Source organism: Dermacentor silvarum, chromosome 11, assembly GCF_013339745.2.
Source record: "Dermacentor silvarum isolate Dsil-2018 chromosome 11, BIME_Dsil_1.4, whole genome shotgun sequence".
Classification (NCBI taxonomy): Eukaryota; Metazoa; Arthropoda; class Arachnida; order Ixodida; family Ixodidae; genus Dermacentor; species Dermacentor silvarum.
In genome coordinates this window covers 81,801,153-81,818,599 of record NC_051164.1, presented here as the reverse complement: position 1 = coordinate 81,818,599, position 17,447 = coordinate 81,801,153, and the positions used below count along the sequence as shown (strand labels likewise).

At 45.1% G+C, this 17,447-nt stretch overlaps 1 protein-coding gene across 3 annotated transcripts in view; it reads right to left on the bottom strand.

The window, feature by feature from the left end:
* The window catches only part of LOC119433817 (ribonucleoprotein PTB-binding 1-like), a 33,601-nt gene extending 16,532 nt beyond the window's left edge, over positions 1-17,069 (bottom strand). The window contains exons 1-5 of one of the 3 annotated variants that reach the window (XM_037701077.2): positions 16,755-17,069; positions 10,473-10,545; positions 4,801-5,456; positions 2,763-2,856; positions 1,910-1,968 (exon numbers count right to left, since the gene is read on the bottom strand). In XM_037701077.2, coding sequence (XP_037557005.1) covers positions 1,910-1,968; positions 2,763-2,856; positions 4,801-5,456; positions 10,473-10,545; positions 16,755-16,994 — 1,122 coding nt within the window. In that variant the 5' untranslated portion in view covers positions 16,995-17,069. The remainder of the gene's footprint in view (positions 1-1,909; positions 1,969-2,762; positions 2,857-4,800; positions 5,457-10,472; positions 10,546-16,754) is intronic. The other 2 variants (XM_037701075.2, XM_037701076.2) reach the window with 2 other exon arrangements.
* Between the last annotated feature and the right edge of the window lie 378 nt (positions 17,070-17,447).

The following is a 17,447-nucleotide window of genomic DNA, read 5'->3' as shown; positions in this document are numbered from 1 at the left end:
TTCCCACAGCAGCGAAGTCAAATACTGAATAATATAGGCAAGCACTGCGAGTTTTCTTTCTGCGCCAGAAATCAAAGACCAGGCGAGCGATCGTTCGGCCACTTGCTCATACGGGAATACATTCTAGAAAGCCCTGTAAGTAACCAGAAAACCATTCCCAATTTATGCTATCAGCGCAGGCGACAAGAATGATGCTGTTGGAACGAACCACTGCGGTCGGAGCGGAACGTAAACAGGCATTTTCTACGTGCATACACACGTTTATTCCCGAACGAAGTTGTTGCACACGCAGGTAACAACGATACCAGGCCTACAGACATATTATCCTTACAAATCTACCGGTGTAAAGAGTAGAATAGCATTGAATATAAAGAGCGCTCTTTCCTGCTCCTCTTAAGCTGGATGGGAAAGGAGTGCATGATCCCCTCATCATTTTTACTGCATGTGACATTACGGTGGCTAGTGACACATCAATCCTTCGCCGTTGGCTCGGGTTTGTCCAAAAAGCGATCCACGAGAGCGAGAAATTTATTCGAAATAACCGTTGCGCCATTTCTGAGGTTTCAATTCACGGGTATTTTCCTCTATTCAAGTACATAAGACTTTGCCAGGACCAACAGATCAGTTCGAATTATCCTTCGATTCGAATTATGGGGATTTCACTGTATCTCTTAAGGCCCAACCGCATGCACGCGATATTCAAGCGATGCGACAGGCACACCCTGTCGCGCTGTCGTGTCGCGGCGTGGAGCAAGCACATGAACGCGACATCGCGAAAAAGAGTAGCGACGGATTTACATTGTTGTGCAAATAAATGTTATCTTGCGCGCGTAAGGAAATCTCAATTTTATCAAAAGGTCAATGTTTTATCTAGACCTAGCTAAAATATGCTATCATCCCCAGGGAAAATCCGTCCCATGCATCCCCAGTGGAACTCCGTCCCATGCCGCCAGCGTAAGGTGCCGTGGCGCCATCTGTTGAGTAAAACTTAAAACACTTTCTCGGCTCTCGGTGGCGTCTCAGGCCTAACAGCGTCAAAACAAAACAACCGATCTCAATAATAACGACAAGAGAGCGCCGATACTTAGTCTTCAGCTAGCGATGAGGTGAAGCGATGACTGATTGTACTATTTATTTTTTGCTGTCACAGCAGAGAGCAAGTTGCAAGAGCGAATTCAGATCGAAGCGGGCAGACTGATTGCTGCCATTTTGTTGTGCAATCGCTGTCCCCAGCGGATGTCGTCATGCTGACTTACGGGCGACAAGCGATATTTTCTGGCTGGCCAGAAACCGGCGACACGACCAGCGACAGCGACGGATAGCCCTCCGCGACGGCAAAACCTGTCGCTCATTGCCGTCACTTGTCGCTCGAAAATCACGTGCATGCGGTTGCGCCTTTAATCTAATCCCTGGCTCCTCTTGACTGAATTTCCCTTCTTTAAAACGTACTGTCAGGCTAGTTTATTTGACATGGCTTGCAAATGGCACCAGAGAACATAAAGGACAAAAGGAGACAGCAAGACAATCACAAGGCCCTTCCCTTTACTATTATTGCAATTGACCACCAGTAATTTGTTTCACGCATTATATGGCCTGCGATACCCCACTTTCTTCTCCTCACCCTCAACAAGAATACTTTGCAACTGCTCTCATCTCTTGAGTCACACTGCCATCCTTGCGCCTCTCAACGTTGTGCCCATTTTCCATTCCGTGACTGTTCTTTATTTTTGTTATCAAGTTCAGGTCCCGCAGTTTAGTACCCACATGTACCAAGACAGTGCGTGACAATCCTTTGCACGCTGTTACACACGGGGCCGCCAAAGCAATTACACTTTCTGTAGTTGCTAAAACATAGTGGCCAGCTTCAGTACTACATCCCAGCACTTCTTCAGATGCAAAAGGCACTCACCTGAGACGCGTTCTTCCCTTTGCCCTTGAGGTTGATGGCCTTCTGGAACGTCTTTGCCACTAAAATGTCAACAGAGGAGAGCACCAAAAGAAGCATTAAAAAAAAAAATAAAAAAAAACGTGTGGCCCTTACACTAGACTCACTACTAATTGGAATTCTTAATGTCCCATGAACCTTTGTTCCATTTACTAGGATTTTCACTTACTCAGAGATTGTACTGAGGTATGTACAGTCAAACCTCGATATAACGTACCTCGATTTAATGAAATTTGCTATGTAACGAACTATTTTTATTTCCCCATCTTAGTTCTATTGAATTAACGAAACCTCGATATAACAACGTTTTTCGCTGCAAGTACAACTTCGTTATATAAAGGTTTGACTGTATACAAGATGTCCAGGAATGCTTTTGTCCAGGAATGCACAAGTGTTCAATAATCGCAGCGGCTGGATGCAATGACTGTAATTCACAATTGTGGCAAAAGTTCGCACACAGACGTATCATGGTCACTTTTAAACATTCACAATCTTTCTGGCTGCCTAACACAAAGCTACTCACTGGAATTGTAGAAAATGACTCAGCCATTTCTGCACTTCTCATTCTTATGTTAAAATGCCCAGGAATCAAGAAAAATATTTGTACGAGCTAGATGGTCTCACATATTGCAGAACAATCAACAGTGCAAAACAGACGGTGACAGAGAACATGCGTGACGACAGCATAACGGCATACAAGCCAATGACGAAGAGTGAAAATAATGAAAAATGAAATGAAGCATCACAAAGTACGGCCCCTGATTCTGGAAATCAATTGGCAGGGGTCATGGCTCTGTAAAAGTACAAGCAGACCTACCCTTTGAGTTCTGCACGACCGAGAATTGAGCGAGCAGAGCGGGCGAGAGTTGAGGCGTCTGAATGATACCATTGTTCTTTTCCAGCTTCTTAGCCTGCATAAAGGAACGACGCTTCCTGTTAGTGCACATAGTATGCAACACATCTAATATAAGTAAAATCCTATTTACATCTGTTTTGTGCTAGCTGGGCAAACTCACAGACAAAAGACTACTTGCAAATGTGTTCGGAATAAAAAAATATACAGTCGGACCAGTTTATAACGGACTCGACAGTTCCACGAAACGTTAGTAGTTCAGTATACATCTTGAAATAAGAACCTGAAATCCTCAAATATTAACCGCACTGAAGCTGGCGTCAGCAGTTACAATTCAGCAGCAATTTGGTCCGAAAACCAGATTTTAAGTGTCATTTTTGTTCCCGGTGTATTCCCGAACTTATCCGCAAATTTCTGTTAGAAACACCCATCTAAACAACGAAATGCGGAGTCGTATAGCTCTTTCAAAATGGTGCCCAGTTCCGATCACCTGTAATTTCGAAACTGCAAGCAAAGCCACCATTTTTTATTCGAGGGCTTGTGATATATTTTACTACCAGCGGGACATGATGGTGTTCTGCACAAGAGAGTGAAGCACTCTAGCTGGCCGAAAGCATAAACTTCGGAAATTACTGCGTCATGCCGCCATTCTTCGAAGGTCTCGGACATGGTGGTCTCGGTATTACGACTGTTTGTCAGCCACACAAGAGCCGTAAAATTACGGTATCTATGTCGCTTCGGGCAGAAAAAGATTTGATATTCGAAAGGTAGAACGTCAACAAGAACCATTATCAACAATTAGAAACGCGTAATGAAGCACCGCCGAACCGTGATCTGATAACGGTGTAGTGACCACCGATCCTTTGAATTTTATGTGGTGGTAGGGCATGGTGCACAGCACTCTCACCAACTCAGGCTATGTATGCCCTCCTTTTACATTGATCATGTTTGAAGAGTTAGTTGTAACACTCGATTTAAAAAATGTTCTTTATAAGAATTTTCAATAGGCAGGTTCAGCAAATCGCTAATGCATTGAAATGTGGTCATTATAACTGACAGATTGTTATATCAGGGATTGTTATAAGTAGGTTCAACTGTAGTACTAAGGAGTCCTGTGTGAATCACCAGTAGACTTGTAGCATGTAAGCATCCTCCCGTATTTTGTAGTAAAGCCCTGATGACCTTATGAACACTATGCGGCGATCTTGTGGGTGTGAACCAAGCTGGGCCTGCATTTGGTGATATTGCCGCGAGACAGCCTATTTTGTAAATATTTGTAAATATACGTTTTTGTGCAACAATATTGATGACAGCTGCTGATTGCAGCATAATCAGTGCAGTGAAGACAGAACTCGCAAGAGCAGAAAAGAAAAATTTGGGCATATATGTACACAGCACAGAAGCTACACATCAAGACAATGAACAGCTGCCTCTACTGCATAACTTCATTAACCTCATTGCTGGTTTATGAATGCCTTCTGCACTATGGCTTTGCAGCAAGAGCAACGGATTGTACTTCAGCTTCAGTAAAGAAGGCGAGAGCCTCTCATAAGGTGCAATAGGGAACAAGATATTAGATGCTTCAAGGCACAATAACAAAATAGGAAAAAAGTGGGGAAAACGCTGGGAACATGTATAGCAAGGACAGATAACCGGGTGAATCGGTGTACATTATTGACTGGACCAGGGTGACATAACCACGACACACAGCACAGTGCTGTGGCAAAATCTTCTCTTGAGCTAGTTGGTTGTTCATGTTGAAGAGGAGCAGGCGGCGGAAAAAGGCAAGGACAGAAACAAAAACGTACATCCCGTCAGTTCTCGTCCTCATCATCTTGTGCCACGTGCCCCCCTTCGACAGAGCAGTGTGTTCTCGCAAGCTCTAATATTCGAATATATAACAAGCTCTTGAATAAATTATGGTGGCTGTGATTGCAGCTTCGTCAAGAACGCAGCAGAGAAAGCACAAATAGGAAAGGGGAAGGTCTATCCAAGAGCATACCTGTTCTTCGATAATGCGATTGTAAAGCTTGTAGGCGCTCACGCCAGGGGAGGTGAAAAGGATGTTGAGGCGGTTGCCGTTGAGGCAGTGGCCGTGGAGCAGCTCCTTGGTCTTGCGAGCGTCCTCGTGCAGACGGAATTCCACTACGCCAAAGCCTTGTGGTACGCCGTTTACGATGGACAGCTGGCAGTAGGTGGGGCTGGCCACGGTCGTGAAAAGCTGCCTGAAGGCATAGATGTCGCAGAAGGTGGTGGGCAGGTTGCCCACGTACAGGCAGCGCGGATACAGGTCCGCGTAGTTCACCAGGTTGTGCTCGAGCCAGTCGCAGTGGATCTCCCCCTGGGCCACCTGCTTCTTGTGCAGCAGGTTCTTGGCCTGGCAGGCGACGGCGCGGCTGCAGTACTCGACCAGGCCGAAGCCCAGGCTCTCGTCCGTGGCGTGATGGTAGATGAGGAAGCAGCGCACCACAGGCCCAAACTTCTCGCACAGCTCCTGGAACTGTTTCACCGTCCAGTTGGTGGGCAAGTTGGTCACGCACAGGAAGCTGTCGCTGCTGCCCATCTTCAGCTTGGCGTCCGTGCCCAGCAGGGTGCGCGGGAAGTTCCAAGGCCGGATCAGCGGGTCGAACTCGTACGAGCTGTCCACTTTCATGCGCGCTGCACACATACACACACACACGTGCAGACGCCACCATCAGTGGCTGTACAGCCAAAAATGCAATACAGACAGTGGCTCAATACCACGCAATGCAAAAGTCCCCTGGCATCTGCAGTCACCGTTAGATTGGGCGAAATGTCACCTGCTGGAACTGTGGTTTCAGGCATTGAGCTAATCTAACACTGTTGGGCTATCCAGGCTGCTGGAGGCTTGTGTATGCAAAAATTATATCAGTGCTGGCAAAAATAGCTCCATAGCATGGCGCCAAGTTCAGTCTAGCTGCCAGTGCCTTGGCATGGGGACTTCTGACAAACAGTGCATAACAGAGAGCAGCGAAAGAATACATTGATAAAGAAGAAAAACACAATCCAGTACAAAGCCATGGCAGATTACAACTGCTTTACGTGCAGCACCATTAAAAGAAGCATGCATTGGTATCTCGAAGCTACAGTCAGGTTATATGAGATGCCATTGTGAAGGGCTCCGGTTTAATTCTGATGACTTGAGTTACACACATGGGTTTAGATTAAGCCAGAAATGGCATGTGCATAAGAACAAACGGTTCACTACTAATATAATTTGTCTATGCACCACTGCATGTGCAGGAATATGGCCTCAGTGATCGCGCACACAAACATTGTGAGCATGGGCCACTTAGTACACAGGCACTTAACCAGTGTACCACAATGATATGCACGGGCAAGTGCGTCTCTGGTAAATTGTGTCACAATACAACCCAGGCCAAAATGCTCCCAGCCCAGCCACATTAGAGCTGCGAACTAGTGTCGAGTTCACCAACACTGGTCTTACACAAGAGTACGAAGGTATCTAGGCTTCTATTACCCTATAAGGCCAAAATGTAGATCAATGGCAGTGTGCATCGTGCTGGAGCAGAAATTGATGTTCATTCTGTATGCAAGCACACTATGGCATAAATCTTTTTTTTTTTTAACTGATACAACATTGACGAAGTGTAGGACAACAAGGGCCCGTCATTCTGCTACCAATGACTGCGCAGAATTCAATGGCCATTGTTTGCGCGCGCACATGATGAAAGTAAAAAAGCAAGGATGACAAAAGTGGCTGAAAACTGGCTATTCCCAGCCACTTCCCAGTGGCAGGGAATAGGGCTCATTTTCAACCACTTCTCTGTGACTATTTCCAAGAGTCTGTGCAGTTTATTTTTTCTCTCTCTCCTTTTCTCCTGCGACGAATTTAATGCGTGCCAGTGGTTTTACTGCAAACGCACATGAGAAAGAAATGCAGGACACGTCCTACCTTAAGGCAAGTATTTCAAGTGGTGCTTTGTGGAACCATAGATAACTATGAAAGATAGCATTTCTGCTCATTAAACACATTTAAGATAGCCTGTTATCACCACTGTGCATGCATAAGCCACAAGCAATGTTCATGTTTTGTAGTCTTTAAACTAATTTCAGAATATGGTGTCACACCCTCGACCTGCACCTAAATGTTTTGCCTCAACAAACACCATGGCTCCCGTCCAAAAGCAGTGGCTCTTGTCTTATGCCAAATCTGACTCTTGGTGTTTGTAAGCACCGAATAACAATAAATAACAATTTTCTCTGATATTGAGCAAAAATTGAAGGATAAATTACCACTGTTCTTAAGACCAATCATTGAGGTTAGTCCGGTGGATGACAACAAGCTGCATCAAGAGGCAAATACTGCCCACTGACACTCAAATGTGGCCCCACCAATGAACTGCAGAATTGCTGTTGAAAGCACGATACGCAAATACACGACTACAAAACTCCATTCTAAATCTTGCTGTTACTTGGTGCCCGAATTTAGGCATGCTGAACTCTCCTATTCTAACACTCTTATAACCACCGTAGCCATGTTCCACTCACGTTCTCACAACTCTCACAATTTACGCCGTACATCCTAACTAAGCATTAAGTCATCAGCAAACAGCAACTTTGCCAGGACCCTCAACGTGACGAATGTGTCAAACATCTAAGCTGTTGCAATGTGAATGTGACATTTTTTTTTTTCTGCTGCATTCTAGGCAGTAGTAGCACAAAAACTTCATTGTGACCAATTCAGCTATGGAGAAATCCACAACTAGGAGGCTTCATCGAGAGGATAATATTGTGATTCACCCAAGGATACTAGAACGAAGCTCACACCATGCCTGTTCCTCACAAATCTTTGCAGCTGACACTTCAACTGCGTAGCTTTCCGAAAAACCCATGCGGGTTTTCTTTGTATGCTCCATGCTACGCACAGCTGGACAATTTTCTCCTTTCATGACAACTCTCTACCCTTTTTTTCCCCAATAAATATGCACACACAAGCTAGAAATTAAAAAAAAAGAAAGCAGGCTAAGAATTTTTTTTAATTAAACAGAAAAAAAAAAAAAAAACAAGGCAACCAGCTGTGCTGCTGTCGCACCTAACATTCAAATATCCATTCTAAGTACATTTACCCCCGTCTACAACTTTGTTTACACAGCTCTCAAATGGCATTAAACACAGAAGCCGTCCTCAGCAGCATATTCAAACGTGCCTAACAATGTGCTCTCACAATCACCTGCAGTCGACAACTGTTCCCGCTTGACAACTCGGCGACAGCTGCAAACCATTGTTTTTGTCAGAGAATGCGAAGCAACAGGTGCGCGTGCAGACGTTGCAAAGACGAAACATGGTGTGTTGCAACCCACAAGACAGAGGTTCTTGCCACTGCTTTGAAAGTTTTCAGCCTGGCTTAAAAGATCAAGAAAGCAAGAAAAAGAATGCAAGAGGATGCTTCTTTGCAAGCCAGAAACGATAGCACACGTTGCATTTCTTGAAGGGCAGAATAATTTATTAAATTAAATTAATTAAATTCTGGGGCATAACATGCCAGAACTACGATCTCATTAAGAGGCACACTTCAGTGGGGGAGTTCGAATTAATTGGGTAACCTGGGGTTCTTTAATGTGTACCTAAATCTAAGTAAACTAACGTTTTTGCATTTCGCCCGCATCAAAATGCACCCGCCACACCTAGGATCAAACCTGCAAACTCACGTTTACCAGCTTAGCGCAATAGCCACTAAGCTACCACGACAGGCGGCAGAATTATCACCAACAGTCACAAATTATGAGGGAGTGTGAATGAATGCATCGGAAATTGCAGCACTTTATTTCAAGGTGCTGTAGATTTCACTAAAATAAAGTTAAGGAGATAGGAGGGTACCTTGTGCATTTTATAGCGAGTTATCGCAATTATGCAGTAATTAAATATCGAGATACGGTGCAGACATTCGTGTTGCATTTTTTTCATAAAAAGAAATGAATGACTGGCTCAAAGCATGTTAACAAGTTATACTTGCAGACAACTTCCTGTGGCAATAAAGGGAAAGCTATGGAAGCAGAGCTTGTGCACATGTGTTAGTGCATCAACTATTCCGGCAGCATTTGACAACACTTTTGTTTCTTGGAAGTGAGGCTGGATTGGCGCAGCTTACACATGTGATGGTCTTGCATTTGCCCAAATGCAGAAGATAAAAGCAGAAAAAATAAGTGAAATTTAACACTCATTAGTGTATTTAGTCTCATTTCGCTGTTGTAAATAACACATGAATGTTTCGTATTCCCCAGCTTAAAAGGACCCTGAAACGATTTTGTACCAACATTCCGAGTCGTAAGGCTAGGTCCTGCTGATCATTAAGTGATGCATTGAAGTGCTCTGCGTAAAGCGTGTAATTAATTATAAGGTTTCAAAAATGTGCACCACTACCAATCAAAGCAGCACCACTCTACTATGCGCCAAACATGGCAGTACTCTTATATCGAAGTGAATGTGTGTACAAATAAGACAGCGCACTAAAGTGAATGGGAGCCACATTGGTTAAACAAGAGGGTTTATTTTACCCACAGCATAATTAAGCTCCTCTGTTTCTTTCTTGCCACTACAAGACAGAACTGGCAAAAACAATGTGTGTACACATATGTGCATGCTGTAACTGATGGGGTTACAAAGGCCTAACATGAAAATGTAACAGTTAACGGGACACTCCAGAACTAAAAATAAGCATTGAATCAGTTTGGGCTGATCAATTACTCTCTAAACATCTTTTTTCGTTAATTTCGTATAAGACGTTGATTACTAGAAAAGCAAATGGAGGCCAAACTTTCATTTCTTGATTTTTCACAAAGCTCAGAGTTGTGGTGCAGTTAAAAGCGTTCGAAACTTGCAAAGTTCAGTCTTTGGCTCCTGTTGAATTCAATATAGTCGGTCTTTACCAATGAGAAATTAACTAGGCCTGAGCAGACGCTGCCAAAATCCATGCCATCACAGCTACCTGGCATAGGAACTTCAAGACATTATTGCCACCTAGCATTTTGTGTCATTAACAGAAAATCAAGCCCCTCTCTTGGTAACTTAGTGTTTCTAGCTACTGGAAGGGTAACTTACTAATACAGCTCAACTTAATTTTCCCTTGAGTGTTCCTTAAAATTCTTTACAGCTGCTTATGGTGAATTCGCAATGGAATAAATGAAGGCATTATATAGATGAACATTTTTAAGGCATTTACGCAGGTAGTTGTAGTACATCTGACGTGAGCCTTACCTTTTTATCGTTCGCATGTGGCACCATTTAAGAGTCAAATGCCTCTTCAAAGCTGGCAGCCACAGCCGTTACCAGCACAGACTGCATGTGTGAGGAGCTCTGATCATATTGCAATGTACTAACGCACAGTAGTTACCAGTTAATGGAAAATCCTTCTGAAATCAGGCCAAGCAATGGGTAGCAGCATGGCAGACTAGTGAGCAAGCTGGTGCAAGTATGAAGACACCATGGTGTCCTGCTCTCACGTGACCATCTTCCAAGTCATAATGTCACGACACAAACGCGCCCTGGGAAACGAAATTGAAACTGGTTTCTAGACAACAGTTATAGCAAATTATTTAGAATAAAATGCAAGAATCCATAACTGGGCCACAATTAGCACTGTAATCCAGCTCGAGCACAACCCCAATTCCCAGAAGCAAGGAAGTCACTTACCTATGTGCGTCCTCCTGTTTATTTCTACCTTCTTCACCAGGGTCCCGGTTTGTTGGAAGAAATCAATGATATCCTGCAAAAGTGAACCATAACCATCACGATATTGTCCCCAGCCGTGCACAGCTCTTTCTTTCAGTTTGAGGCTTAGTTTCGATAATTAATCTACATTCACATGAGTCACCTCACAGTGGAATGATCTTTGCTCACGTGTCCAACCATGTTGCATTCCGCGAGTGTCTACAGGAACACAACGCCTTGCATCATTCCGTAACGCATTTCCATACACTGCACATTTTGTCAGGGCTTGTTCTATTTCTGCATTCATATATATATATATATATATATATATATATATATATATAAATTACAATATATATAACTGAATTTTCTTCCTTTTTAGAGTTACAGATTGTGCTCCAGTCTGTATTTCTACTTCCATCTGTACTCTCTCTCTTATCTAAAGCTCTAGTTAAATCGTGTAAGGTACACTAAACAAACAGATGAATAAATGAGAAAGTTGAAAGGGCCACTTAACCTGACGTATAAGGCTCTATACAAGCAACCTGCCATGCACACTAAACATACTACACCTAAGGTGGATTCAGATGCTGCAGCAGGTGGCCACTACAGACACCATGTGCAAATGTAGACCACCTCCTCTCACACCACAACAGTTAGCCTGCAGCGCTTCATACGCTATGGGGTCCAGCACCAAGAACGAAGTTGAGCCCTTTCATGCTTGGTCCATGCACTAAACTGGCACATCAGTCAGTGCAGAACGCGTTATCTTAAATGCTGGGCTGCTCGAGCACTGTAGTGCCAAGGTGTCGTTCAAGCAAACACGACACAAACTGCTATCAGTGCTTTCACGTTAAGGGCAATGAATAAAACTTTTAGCGGATTACATGTTGAGAAGTAGATGTCCACGAGGTCAGTCACAAAAACGAAATATAAAAGAAATGGGTTTAAGAACAACAGCTTCGTAGTTCCTTGTAGAATTAGACACTAATCAAATGCACAGATAGATGGAAATCAATCTTCAGGCGTGAAACATAGCAATGGATGTGTCGAGAAAAATCTTAAAATGGAAAGTGTGCTTTATCATTTCTGCAGCACCCTTTGTTATTTATTGTAACTGTAACACTACCTGTCAATGCTCGGCGGTCTCTAGAATTCCAGCTAGATCACCGCTGCAATGAGAACAGTTAGCACGGATAAATAATAAGTTAATTTTTAACACAGAAAAAAAGGACACTTATCGTACTTTCTATAATAGTACAAATGTCCTGGCGCAGCTGTAAGTATATGTGGCATTGCTGAGTAAGATTAATAAGGTTAATATGATTTGGTCCGATGTTTATTGCCCCTCGCAGAGCATCACCTTGTCACAAAAGTCGCACAAGCAGAAGTTTGTTCACCAGACTGTGAATGAAGGTTAGCACCCCAAAACATTGTGAAGTGAGTGCTTTTTAAGAGCTGCCCTCCAACATGCAATATTGCCATTGTCATCAATACTGCAGCAGTTGTACCTCATCTGGGCAGAATACATGAATTGCAACAGGAATAACTCCAGCCTTATTTGTATATGATTTCAATACTACACACATAATACTACTACACACGCAATACTAATACACATTACCCAAAGCAACTGCAAGTTCATTTTGCTTATTTGGTTTCATTCTCTGTGAGAGTTCAAGATCTTGGAAGAGGAATCCTGAATTTTCAGGGGATACAACTATGAAGATGGTCAAAAGGGCTGTCATGCAATAAAAGTTATATTTACTTCTTTGAAATTCAGACTCTGTGTTCTCACTACACTAAAAGGAGACCTTTCTGTTACATAATCCTTCTCCCTTTCCCCAGTTAGGTCAATGAGCCGTCCCCTCAGAAGTAAGATGCTCAATTTATTAATTCACTCACAAGAACCATGAACATAGCCAATTTTAATGCTGAGTAACGAAGCAACCACAGAAGTGTGATCCCATGACATGGTGTCACAAGGTGTTTTGTCACGGCAACAGAAAGTTTTGGGAAACATTCTTATGCCCACTTCTACGTTTAAGAATGCCTAAAAATTACTATCGGCAAAGACGCCATATAGCTAACAAATTCATGGCTGTAAGTGCATGTTAAACTTCACGAGAGTTCGAAAGGCATGTCAAAGTAGGATAGGAATGCAGCAAGTTTGAAAAGTGCTTCTTTCTTCCAGCCAAACATCCTTGTCTATATCAACCAACACAACAGAAAGCAGAACTTTTTTTAAGTTGCTTTCACAACAGTTCTCAAAACTGCAATGACCTGTCTAGAACGATACCTACCCATAACAGTTGTTGGTTCAACACTGGTGACAAAAACGGACATCATCAATATCATCAGCCTAATTTATGCCCAATGCTGGACAAAGCGATATCCAATTACCCTTTCACTTCTCAATTTCATCACACCCTCCATTTTTCTGCTGTCCTCAACTGCACTTCCCTTCTCTTGGCAACCATTCTTTAACTCCATATTTTGGATTACCAGTGATCAGCTCTACACATTAGTACATGGTCTGCTAAACTACATTTTCCCGTCTAAACCTTAAGAACAAGCTTGACAAAGTTAAACATTGGAGTGAAAAATTAAACTTCCCTGATATTGTACATCAACTCCATAACTGAGATGGCCAGGCAAACTACCTTGGCAAAATTGGAAACCTCAAGAGAAGCTTCTTAAAGAGCGTTAGGATGCTTTGGCCAAGAGATACTGTCGATCGACCTGACAGAGCACCTCAAAAAATTAGGTCTCAACGTTAACTGGAATTAAGACTCTGTCATCACAAAAGAAGAGAATTCGTCGTCCTGGCCTCATTTACAATCACTATACACGCAGCGCACTGTGCATAATAAAACATGGGGCTACACTTTTTTTACTCTAGCAACCGCGCTTCGAGCAAGCGTACTTAAGTTCGACCACAGCCACTGCCTGTCAGCGCAGCCCTTGCACGAACGGTGGCTTTGTTGACGGGGCGGTTGACGACAAAGCCATGATGAGCGGACAGTGGTGGAAAGCATTCAAGAGGAAAAGGCTGAACACTACCTCGACCGTTCGTTCTGCAAGTTCCTGCAGCTCCGGCAAAAGAGACTACCACCTACAAGCATTGGAAATTCTGGTTTATATGTTTGCAGTTGCAGTATATTTAATTTCTGTAATCAAAGTACTTGTACAGGCACTGAAATGTCGATATACATTTTATTTCTGCAATGGCAAGTACACGTTTTCTTCTACTATGACTATTTGTTGCTGGGCCCTGTGCTGAAGTTCAGGAAAGCGAACAGCACTGATGCTTTGCAGCAATGAAAGCTCGACAGGGGCCACAGTAAATTCCAAGTCCAATGCCACACATAGTGCTCCAAAATTTTTTACTAGGACTGTACGAATAATGAATGCAGCGAGCAATTTTTTTTGTAGTCACAGCTGCGCAACCGAAAACACCGGGCCGCCACCATGTATGGCTAACATCTGTGTTTTAATCCCATCCACTCATTTCCTGCAGCGCTGTGGATGCTGTGAATGGAACCCCAATATGAAATGAGCGACGTTAGGTGAATACTCTCCTGTTGAGGAGCCAGTCTTCGAGATTACATACCTACCAACCTGCTAAGTTTAAAATTAGCAAAACTCCGCAGACAAGACACCGAGGGGGAGGGAGTAATATCACGCACCCTTAACGCTTTCACTGAGCACAGATCTTTTGACGAATACATACTAATTTTCATTAAGGATTTCCCTTTGGACACTACACACAAGCAGCAGCAAACTTGGAACTGCAAACACTGACGCGCAATACATTGTTTTCAGATCACAGCAGCTTTTTTCCCGAAACCTTGCTGTTGCCATTTTCACCTGCTTTGGGACCTTGTCTGTATAAACTTGCTTGAAGCAATTACCCCACTGGCATCTTTTTCACTATTGGAAGACTTCCAATTATAGTTTTGCAGACCAATGTAAAATCGTAAAACAAGCCTAAATTTTAAAAATCCGGGAGAGTTGGCAGGTATGATATCAACAGTTAAAGATGCAGAGGTGTGTTGTCAACTAACAGCTCTAAATAAGCCTAAATTTTAAAAAACCGGGAGAGTTGCAGTATGACATCAACAGTTAAAGATGCCAAGGTGTTTTGTCAACTAAAGCTCTCTCACTCACAGAAAAGCCAGAGCTGTGTTGTCCGCATACTTGTCCACTGAGGATACCAATGGTAGCATCTGCCAATATAGGTGATGCTGTATTAGTAATGCTAACTAGCTTTACTTGTTATGTTTGAAATGCATAGATTGGCTGTACAGTTATGAAACATCAGCCTGGGCAAAATGCTGTGTTAAATGTTAACAGCAACAATCAGCTGTGGCTTATAATACATTCTACCAAGTTAGCTCACTTGTTCTTTTTTCCTAAACGATTAGAAAACTATTTCTGCAGCTGTGTCACTGGCTGTGGGAGGTTTATTCGTTAGGATAGCTGGTACACAGCTATAAAATGTCAACACTACATATGAATGAGATGAAGGAGGAGGCAGACGCGCCGTTGACCTGCTACTGAATGTTTTGTGTCGGTATTGGTGATGCTGGCAGGGTCATGGAATATCTATATCAATTTTTGAATTTTGTGAGCAATACAAGTATCGAAAGCGCTGCGTTCTTGGCGAAGAACGCAACGAAATGTTGGAGTTGTTGCCACAGCAAAGCCACAGACCATTTTAACGCAGACCGGCGCTATTTTTATTGCGCGATGTCTGGTAGCGACTGCCGACACTCGAGAAAGTCGAAGCAGATAACGCGGGAAGGCTGATAAAAGCGAGCCAGCTTCAAGCAGCGACAGCACAGTGGCTGCAACCTTATCGCCCACGCAATGCAGCACATAACACAGCACGACCCCACAGCCGGCGAAATGTTTCTAGTAGGAGTGCATATTCTCGGTTCGTCGAAGCGTAGTGGCTGCTTCGGCCACTTTTAAGGACAGTGCGCCTCGTCTGGCTCCTGACAATGCGTCGTCTTTTTGCCTTTTCCCCTCCACACCTCGACTTCCGCCATTTTTTTTTCCTCGCATATTTTTGTCCGCCCACACTACTGCCAATGCTTCAACGTCCCACGTGCGCCAAGTTAGCGACCTTCCGACTGACATCCACGTTTCGTCGGAAGGGTAACAATCACCGCAACACCCGCGATTTATTGATAAACAAAGGCAACCAGGAAACGCGCGCCGAACGGTCCACCTAGCAGGGGCCGTTCTGTTTCCGCGTAAGGTCATTCCCGCCTATTCCGCGCGCAGCCGCATGTCAGCGGGCTTCGGCGTTTCGTCCCGATTTGTACCGTGGCTCCGATCCAAAACAGATGGGTTTCTATATTCTCGGGCTGCACGCAGCATGTCACCGTCGCGCCCCACAGACCGACCGAAAAGCTTCCGAAACATGTCCCCCCCCCTCAACGTCCCACCGCGGAAGAACCCGCGACAAGCCAGACCGCACCGCACGCTGGCTGGCAGGCCGGCGCACTCCGCGACAAGACACACACACAGGAAGAAAAAGTAGTGCCGTGCGTAGTCTTTTTCTATTTGTAAATAAGCGGCATACTGCAGCACGCGCGCCGGCCCGGGTCAAGTAAAAGCGAACAGGCGATCGAAGAAAATAAAGAAGGGGCGGGAGAAAAAGGCGCGCTCTGCACACAGGAAAAATACCACCATGGGATGCGGTACAAAAAAAATCGATACACTCGCGCACGCCACCGCCCGCCGCCGCCGCTATGCGCCTCCCCCTCTCGGTCCAGCCTCCTCGCCCTGGGCGCTGTCTCGACTTGCTCTCTCCCCCACACATGCGCCGCGCAGTGAAAAGAATTCACGACGAAAATAACGAGCGCAGGAGGAAAGGAAAAACGGAATAAAAAGGTGTCGGCAGCGAAGCAAACACAACGCTGCGCATGACATGTTCAAAGACGCTGCTTTCTCGCCGGAGGCAGCGGTAAATGAACGCGGGCGGTTGCGCGGGCTTCCATGTCGCGAAGGCCGCACCAAACCGCAAGATAACGTCGAGGGAAGGGGGGAAAACAAAGAAAATGCGGCGCTCTGCTGCTGGCTTTGTGGACGAAGCCCGTCACTGCGGGTGCGTCGCGCCGAGCGAGTGCCCCGTTTGTTTACGATCGTGAAATGCCGCCGCCGAGACGCAAGGTTCGGGCCCGGTGCGCACGCCGACCCCGTGGCATCGGCCGATTGCGGCATGCGAATTGAAAACGTGAAGAAAACACTCGCCTTTTCGGTGACTGACGGCGAAAGATGAACCATTTGGAGATTCCGCCCGCTGTGGAACTGGCGGAGGGACTGTAGCCATCGCTCCTCGCCCTGGCCCGAATCGTTGCCGTTGATAAACGGGCAGTTGGCATCTCCGCTGCATATTTTCTCGCCTCCTTTAATTTGCGAGTAGCAGTCCTTCATGGCTATTCCCGAGTTCAGGCCGACACTTCTCACACCTGCCGTTGAACAGGCCGCCATATTGATGCTTTTTAAGTCTGCTTTCGCGTCCCGCGCGCATGCGCACGGCGGGCCGAATTCATCTCGCGGGCGCAGGGGAGGGCCGGACACGTTTTTGTTTGCTTGCTGCGCGCTTGCGTTTTTGCTTGTGCGTTTATTGCTGCCTCGCTCGCTTCTCCCTCGTTCGGTTCCTGTCTGGCGGGGCCCGTGAGGCTCGCCCGAGCGCGGCTGGCTGGCTGCGGCAGCGCGTATTTTACTGCGCCCTTCGGGAACACTGGCCTCTCCGGTTTTGTGAGCGCGCGCCGCCCCTATACGGGATTTCGGTTTCGGCCGGTCACTGGCTAGTGGCGAACGCCACTCCCTGTCCCGGCTTTAGCTTAGCCACGCGCACTGGATACTGGCTCATAACAACAACACGCACGTACCCAAGCGCGAGCGGGCAGTGCAGACCAGCCATTCCGGCCTCCACGCCTC